Consider the following 8772-nt stretch of genomic DNA (forward strand, 5'->3'; position numbering starts at 1 on the left):
GGGAAAATGATTAAGATGGGGTGCGTGCCTAAGATGACTTGGGAAGTAACAAATGGCCGTCATTAAGTCTCTTGGTGCAGATGCTCCAAATATGTGGCTCTAGCCTTATTTTGCAGTTGGGCTTTAAAAAAGATGTCTTTCTTGTAAGCTTTAATTCTCTTCTGGTCTCTTTTAAGTATGATAAAACGACCTCAGCCGTTTATGATGCTGAAAACTGTGTGGACACGCTGCTGGAGCTTTTGCAGGTGTACCGAGAGAAGCCTGGTGACAGAGTGGCCGGGAAGAGTGCCAGCATTTTCACAAGAACTTGCTGTTTATTAGCGGTGCTGTTGAAGACAGAGCATTGCATTTCTGTGAGTAGATCAGCCCCTTTTCCTACACCTTTAATGTATTCAATGTGTATGTTTTCCCTTTAGTTATCACACTACTGTAGAGCTTTATATGTATTCAAACCTTCTTTGGTCAGTGATAGAAATGAATTCACGCAGTTGTTTTTCTAACCCTGAGTTGTGCTTCACGTGCACATAGCTCTGAACTAGAAAAAGCTAAACTCTGAAAGTAGAATTTATTACATCCATGTAAGCAACTCATGAGGAAGAATAACGCATCCCAGCATGCTAAGAACAGGTCCAAGTAGCTGTGCTGACCCTAGCCCTACACGGCTGCTGTTACCATGTTTAGACGTCAAGCTTTTCAGTGCTCGGAACATTGAGTCTCTAGTTATGATGGCTGACCTAGAGGAACCATAGCCGGTCCCTATACTCTGCCTTAGAGTTTATGCCAGAGAACATTTCAGTGTGAGTTTTGTTTTGTTTGTTTGTTGTTGCTGTTTTGGTTTTGGTGTATGTTTTGTTTTCTTCTGTTTTGAGTCAGGATCTTACTATGGAACCCTGGCCGGTCTAGAACTGACTGTGTAGAGAGGCTTGTGTCACCATGTTCAGCTCTGCCATGCAGCTTTTAATGTCATTCTGACTATTGATAGAAAATGAATCTGGGAGAGCATATGTGCATAAGGGAGACTTTAGGAAGGAAGCAAGTGCAGATGTGCCATAACATCTCCAAGGGATGGCTTATCACCTGAGCCTGTGTCACTGACAGGAAGACGGTGTATTTGGAAAAACTCATGAGACTTGGTCTCTGGACATGCTGAGTGGGTTGGCTGAAGTCCTTCCTGTCTGTTCCATGTGCAACTTCTTGAGTATATTTTTTCTTAATAACTAACTTGCACATTAAATTAGTTAGTAATTTAAATTAATCTACCTGCTGAATTTAGAGAGCATTGCTCCTGATTCTTAGAGGCTAAAAAGCATAGTATTGATGATTCATGATATGGTTCGTCTAGGAGGGAGAGAGATGTTTAATTTTTTAAAAAATGTAATTTTCCCTTCCTTCATTTCTTTCTTTCTTTTCTTTTCTTTCTTTTTTAGGATGCAAAAAGTAGATCAAAAGTCATTGATCGTATTTATCGTCTCTACAAGTTTATAGTTCCTAAGCATAAAGTGAACGCAGACGGGTTATTTGACAAGCCGAAGCAGAATCCCTGTATAGGCTTTTCTTGTAAACCAGAAAGAGCTGTGAAGACCAGAATAGTTTCCAGGTAAGGAGTCAGAAGCAAATCCATGCTCAGTAGATTCATTTAGTAAGTATTTACCAGGACTTAACCAAAATGCTGTGAACATTTGAACAGGAGGAGGACATGGGTGAGTGGAGGAGATCTAAGGACGTAATGAAGCATCCTTGCTGTAGCTTTGGGCATTGCCTAGCTACTCAAAAATTCCACATTAAATTGTGTTAAAAGCGTGCTAGGGAGCTGTTATAATTATATGACTTGCCTTCTATATTAAGGTTAAAATACAGCGTTAACAACTGTCAAAATCCCTCTTTGCCAAAATGTCAGCCTCTACTCTCCCATAATTCTAATGCATTCTTCTAGGTAAGTTTTTTCTAAGGCTTTGTGTTAGGTTTTGTGGACAGCTGTTACAGATTACCAGAAGCTTATTGGATTAAGCACTCAGTTCTCGAAGAATGAAAACTAAAGAAAAAGATATGACAGAATGTCAGGCATTCAAATCAGAGGATTTGTTTTTGGGAAAGCTTGGTAACCTTTGACACGGAAGCAAAACACCAGTAAGCTTTAGAAAGCCAGCTCTGTGGTTGGGCAGGAGAGCCAAGGTAGTAGAAGGAATCAGTATCACTGGGTTCAGGATCTCTATAGCACTAAGGCCAGATGCAGGTGACCATGCTCAGAACCAGTTCCCTGTGTCATGGAGATTCCTTCAGTACCTGTGTGTGCCACATTTGGGCTTATTATCTGTGTCAGATTCTCTAATTATCAAACAGGAAAGGACAGTCAGATAGGAGTGCACATAGAGATTTCTATGAGAAGATGGGTGACCCTTCCTCGCCCATTTTTTCAGTCATCAATGATGTGTCTGTGGTTATAAACTCAAACTCAGAGGCACCTGAGGGCACAGAGACATCTGAGAAGAAGCAGGGAATAAAGTTTTCCTCATTATGGAGAGAAAGAAGCAGTATGCTAGGCAATTTCAAATGCTCCTTTAAAACCTGGGCCCAAGGTGCAAGCCAGATTCTGTGACTTTTCATTATCGGTATTCATCTGTGCAGGAATGGAAAAAACAAATATTTGTATGCAGACTTGGAACATAGTTGGATTTTCCAGATGAGTGGTACAAGAGGAGAAATCGAGTTGACTGTATCTTCAAAGAGAATCACTACCATATTTTTGCTAATTAGGAAAGATTTCAGGCACTGTATCCTGATGAACTATATAGAGGGTATGCTTAAGGTTTGATGAATTGAAGACCTTGGTGAGGTAGAAAATTTGGTTTAGAGGCATGTGACATGATGGAATCAGAACTGGAGTTTGCAGAATAGACATTTGAGGATGACACTAAGACTCAGCGGGCATGCTGTTTCTGCCTGTGAGAAAGGACGTTGAATGGTTAAGGACGTACAGGAAGAAAGTGTACAAAGGGTAGCCGAAGAGAATGTCTAGGCCGTTGGCTCTTTGGTCACATATGGCTGCTGATATTACTAAAAACTAAGAATGGTGGCAAGATATAAGAAAAGATTTAACCAGTTTCACCAAGGATGTTATCTTGAGAGCTTGGTGGATGAACAGAAAAGGCAGTGCTGGAGGCAAACAGCATAAGCTGCACAGAGGCCAGCATTATTTTTTAGAAATAATATATGTTATAGGTGGTAATTAGCTATGATATGAAGCTCATCCACATTTTAATGATAACTCTTGTTAACAGAAACAGTTCATTAATTCTTTTTTTTTTTTTTTAAACAGACTTAAGCCACAGTGGATTTTGAGACGTGATAATATGGAAGAAATCACAAGTTCAGTGCAAGCTATTCAGCTGTTGATGGATACTCTGGGCATTCCTTATTAGTAAATGGAAACATTTTCAGTGTGGGACTATAAAAAAATTACACCAATCATGGATACATGGAACAGTTTTTACTGTCAGTGTAAACTGTATATGACTTTGTATAAAAATAAAAATGTATATATTACTAGTTACTAAATTGTTTAATATAGTCTTTACTTTTACTATTATTTTAAAAATTTTTGTGATTATAATTTCATTACATTTTCCCTTTTATTTTTTCCCTCCATATCCTTCCATATACTGCTAACTTCTCTTTTTCAAGTTTATTGTCTCTCTTCACTAATTACTATGCATGCATATATGTGTTTTTATATGCGTGTATATTTCTAAATATAGCATAATAAGTCCCTATAATGTCACATGCATGTGTGTTTTCAGAGCTGACTGGTTGGCAATATTTCTATGCATGTGAAAGCCTGGTTTGTCATAAGATGACTACAATATTTTTGTCTGTCAACTTAAAGTATTTATGTCTTTGACTGTAATCCTATTTCTCAAGGAAAAATATTTTTTGGTTTATACGTAAGTTGAGGCACATTTTTAAATCAAATACTGGATGTGTGTGTGTGTGTGTGTGTGTGTGTGTGTGTGTGTGTGTGTGTGTATTCAGATTATGTCCGGATTGTTATCCTCTAGCTTGTATTATCCCATTCCCACCCTCCCTTCCTCTTCTGCCCTATCCTCAGGTAACCCAGACCCAGAAAGACATGCATGGTATATATTCATTTATAGTAGATACTAGCTCGGCATAGATGTCCTTTGAGAGACTCCACCCAGTGGAGGAACAGGACAGATGCTGGCAGTCTACAATCTTATATGAAAGAATAACCCCAGGAGGCTATATGTCTTATGTTTTCTGTTTTTCCTAGTCAGTATTCCAGTGCTGTGAAGAGACAGCTGGAACATGGCAACTCTTATAAAAGAATATGTTTAACTGGGGCGACCTTCTAATTCCAGAGGTTAGTACATTATCATCATGGCGGGGAGAATGGTGGCATGCTGGCAGACATGGTGCCGGACAAGTAGCTGAGAGTTCTACATCCTGGCCTGCAGACAGAGACTCTGGGCTTGGCATGGGCTTTTGAAACTTCAATGCCCACCCCCAGTGACACACCTCCAAATCCTTTCAAATAGTGCCACTCCCTGGTAAATGAATTTCAACTCTGAACCTATGAGGGCCCATTCTTAATTCAAGCCACCACACTGTTGCTGGGGGGGGGGGGGGAAACTACCCCTCAAAGCAACTTAAGCAAGAGGACTTATTTTGGCTTAGAGATCAAGGGTATAGTCTGTTGTGTGGATATCACAGCAGCTGGAGCTTGAGGCAGCAGAGATCAGATCACTTTCCCTTTTCTGTATAGTCTAAGACCCCAGCCTGGGGAATGGTGCCACCTGCAGTCTTCTCATGTAAGTTGCTCTATCAAGGTACTACTTACTAGGAACGCCCAGCTGTGTGTTTCCCAGGACTTTCTAGATCTCACCAAGTTGATAACTTGAGATTGACCATTATAAGCTCGAGGTGCTTTTGTTTGCATCTTTCACCGGCAAAGCATTCAACTAGATGAGCAAGATTTCTCTAGAGCACAGGTGGCCTCTTTAGACACCAACATCCTGAACTTTGAATGAATTGGGGTTACAATTTGAAAGTGATTCAACTTTGAAAATTATTTTTCTCTTAGTATCTGATCATCCTAGGGCCAGGGAGAGTTGAGATGTTACAGGTAGGGAGCCAGTTTGTTTTCAGCTACCTTTACTTCCTTCAAACTTGTGTGTGCTCCAACATCCTTTTCACTTTCGGGTAAACGTTTGGGATGTCTTCGTAGCAGAACACTAGCTTCCAGCAGTATAAATGCTAAGACTCCATCAAAAGGCATCTGGTGTTCACAGCTATGTTCACTGCTTTGCTGTAACCTGGCTCCCTACAGTCCCACCAATATACTTGGCAAATACTTTCATTTATGATTTTCTTTTGTACCATAACTCTAAATAGCTTATTAAGCCACTCTTATGTTGGAACACGTTATTCAGCCACAACTAGAATCTACGGCCATGATCATGCATATGTGGCATATTTGATTAGTATAAATGACTGCTTACTTTTTGTAAGGTGAAAGCTATGTTTTCTGTTCACAGAGTAAACCTTCATAGGAATTCCTGATGTGTAGGATATATTTTTATTTTCTCATATAATACATCCTGACTGTAGTTTTCCCTCCTTTATCTTCCCCCAAGTTCCTCTCCCCCAACTTCTCCTCTCCCCGACTTCTATCCCTCCTCCTGTCAGAAAAGAGCAGGCCTCCCAGGAACATCAACCACACTGCGTAACAAGCTACAGTAAGGCCAAGCATATCAAGGCAGCAGGAGGCAACCTAGTAGGACGAAAAGGATCCACAAGCAGGCAAAAGTCAGATACCGTCATTTTGCCACTGTTAGTAATCTCACAAGAGCACCAAGCTACATATACAGGGGGAGGAGGTCCCCCTCAGTCACAGACATAGGGGAAGGGAGTAGGGGGAGAAGCAGGAGGGAGGGATGAATGGGAGGATACAAGGGATGGGCTAATAATTGAGATGTAATATGAACGAATTAATAAAAAATAAAAAATAACAAACACCAAACTACTCGACCATAGCATATGCCGAGGATTGAGGTCAAACCCCCAAGACTCCCTCATCTCTAGGAGTCCCAGTCAGTTGATTGTGTGGGCCTTGTTCTCATTGTGTCCCTGGCCCTTCTGGAACCTTCCCATCCTTTTTCTTCCTCTGCAGAACTCCCTGAGCTCCACCTAACATTTGCCTGTGGGATTCTGCATCTGCACCCATCAGTTGCTGCATGAAGTCTCTCTGGTCTAGCAGTTATGCTAGGCTCCAGGCTCAGAACACTGCAGGCAGGACCATCTGTAGGTTGCAGGTTTTGTGCCTGGGTTGGTGTCCTAATTCCTCTTTTTTAGGCCTTTCCTGGTTATAGAAGATGGCCGATTCTGGCCTTGTGTCCACCATGACTAGAAGCCTTTGCGAGGGTTACTCTTGCAGACTTCATGGGGCTTCCATTACACTAGGCTCCTGCCCTGGCCCCAAAATGCAGCCATTTTTCCAAGTATTTTCTTCTAGCCCCCATATGAGCACAACCCCACCCACTCCCAGTCCATTGGAAAATATCTATTCTATTTCCCCTTCACAAGGGAAAGTAGTATAGGATTTGTGAGGCCTCCAGGATACGGAACACATTCATGTACCAGAAGTTTGGTGTACAAAGCCACTCGGGACTCTTCTAGCATATTCATTTAGCTCTTAGACTATGCTCTGACATAGTCTTTAATAGTAAACCTAAGTTGTTGGTTTCTTGGGCTTTGTCTCGAGTATACCAAACCATAAAACCCTGAGAAGGTTTTTGGGCATTGCTAGAAATCTCAGTTTGTACTCAAATCAGATAGACGTATAGATAGCGTAGTAACCCACCTGAAGTACCACAAACTCTTTTGGAGTTTAATCCTAGACTGTAATTAAGTTCTTTGGGGGCATAAATTAATTATAAGATACCCAGTTGGTATGGAAAAAATTCCATTTATGTATTGAATATGAAGGAAGACATGGCTGGGGATACAGTGGTGTGTGTGTGTGTGTGTGTGTGTGTGTGTGTGTGTGTGTGTGTGTGTAGCTTATTTTTATTGGAACTGTTAAGTTTCTGTTGACTAGGTGTTATCACTTTAAAACAGTGTGCTGTAAGATGCTCACTATTACAAAGTAGAGACACTAGACACACATGCGCGCACACACACACGCATGCACACACTCACACATGCATGCACACACACACACACACACACACACACACACACACACACCATGCAGAAGACATTAGATTACTACAAAGTAAAGAATAAAAGCATTATAAGATAACCAGGACATAAAGCCAACTAGAGGACAGAACAGTAAACAACCAAATAGCTAATTTACAAAATATTTTTATTCTTTGAAATTTTCAAACATATAACATACTTATTATATCCATCCACTGTTGTCTTCCTAAAACTCCTCCTAGTACCTCTCACAGTCTCAACTTGATATCATTTTAAAAATTGTTATTAATAACTCCTGAGCCCAATTAGTGTTTTCCAATGCACATGAGTGTGTGTGGTCATCCACAGGAACACAGGCCACCAAAAACTAGCCACAGTCCCAAATGAGAATGATTTCAGTTCCCTCAGCAGCTATTGACTGCAAATGACTCCTCCCATGTGGCAGAGCCTTTGGGGCCCCTTCCCAGTCCTTGTTAGAACTGTGAGTGGCTTAATTTTGTTGCAGGTCTTGTCCATGTAACCCCAGCTGTTGTGAGTTGATGTGTACAATTTCCTGTTCAGAAGTCAGTATTCCATAGCTCCCTTTCTGCAGCTGCAACCTCTGACGTTCTTTCTGCCTCTTCTGCAAAGTTGCCTGAGCCTTGGATGGTGGAAGGTTGGCATAAATGATCTATCTGCCCATGGTTGAGTAGTCAGTTTTTATACTTGGCCACTTTGCAGAACTTACTTCATAAAGAGGCTTTTCTAACCAAAGTTGAGAGCAGCTTAAATCTAAGCATATGAACATAAATATTTAGAATGTACTTTGACAGCCTGACCATTTAGCAAACTAACAGGTTCTCCCTAGGGCCATGATCTCCCCCCCTCATGGGCTTTTGACCATGCTTATTATACCAGGCAAGAAATCTCTCCTGTAAAACAGGCCTCAGTCCAATCAGAAAGCTGCTGTTTACCCCGGTAGCCATCATCTCACTACTGTACTATTGGGCATATTTTACCAGCGTGTCAGTATTGAAACATGCAGGGCCCAGCTCTGGGTAAGACCACTTACTATTTTCTCCCCAGTAGCATGCCTAGTACCTCTGGCATTGTATATGCTAACCATCAGAGAAAATTTCCTGGTCAATTTGAGATTGGTTTCTCTGTGTCCTGCATCCAAATTAAATGATGTCTTTAGCAATAGTCTTACCATCTTATTCTGGACCACCAACAACTGGCAATAGCGTGTTTTGGGGATGCCTCTGTGACTTTGCTAAATAATAATTCCAAGGGTTATAACTCATGCCTAATACTAAGGTTTTCATTTAATGACCCATGTCTTCTGAGAGCAGCAATGTGTACCTACACAGGTACTTCCTTTAATATATTTATATTTATATATTTATATGTATATATAAATACATGGATATTAAAATATATTCATTAAGAAATTACAGCCATGCTGTCTATTGTCTAAGAGAGACATTGATTTAAGGATAGAAACAGGCTGATAATGAAGGAAACAAAAACATCCCATTCAGTGGAGAGGAAGTGGGACTACAGCAGATGAATACA

General features: G+C 40.8%; 1 protein-coding gene across 1 annotated transcript in view; it reads left to right on the forward strand.

Annotated features, from left to right (window-relative positions):
• Window positions 1–3907, forward strand: part of Aspm (assembly factor for spindle microtubules) — a 39120-nt gene extending 35213 nt beyond the window's left edge. Inside the window, exons 26-28 of the mRNA XM_051147515.1 lie at window positions 177–353; window positions 1428–1597; window positions 3317–3907. Coding sequence (XP_051003472.1) covers window positions 177–353; window positions 1428–1597; window positions 3317–3419 — 450 coding nt within the window. The 3' untranslated portion in view covers window positions 3420–3907. The remainder of the gene's footprint in view (window positions 1–176; window positions 354–1427; window positions 1598–3316) is intronic.
• The last annotated feature ends 4865 nt before the right edge of the window (window positions 3908–8772 follow it).

The sequence above is a fragment of the Acomys russatus genome, chromosome 6 (genome assembly GCF_903995435.1).
Source record: "Acomys russatus chromosome 6, mAcoRus1.1, whole genome shotgun sequence".
NCBI classification, from domain to species: Eukaryota; Metazoa; Chordata; class Mammalia; order Rodentia; family Muridae; genus Acomys; species Acomys russatus.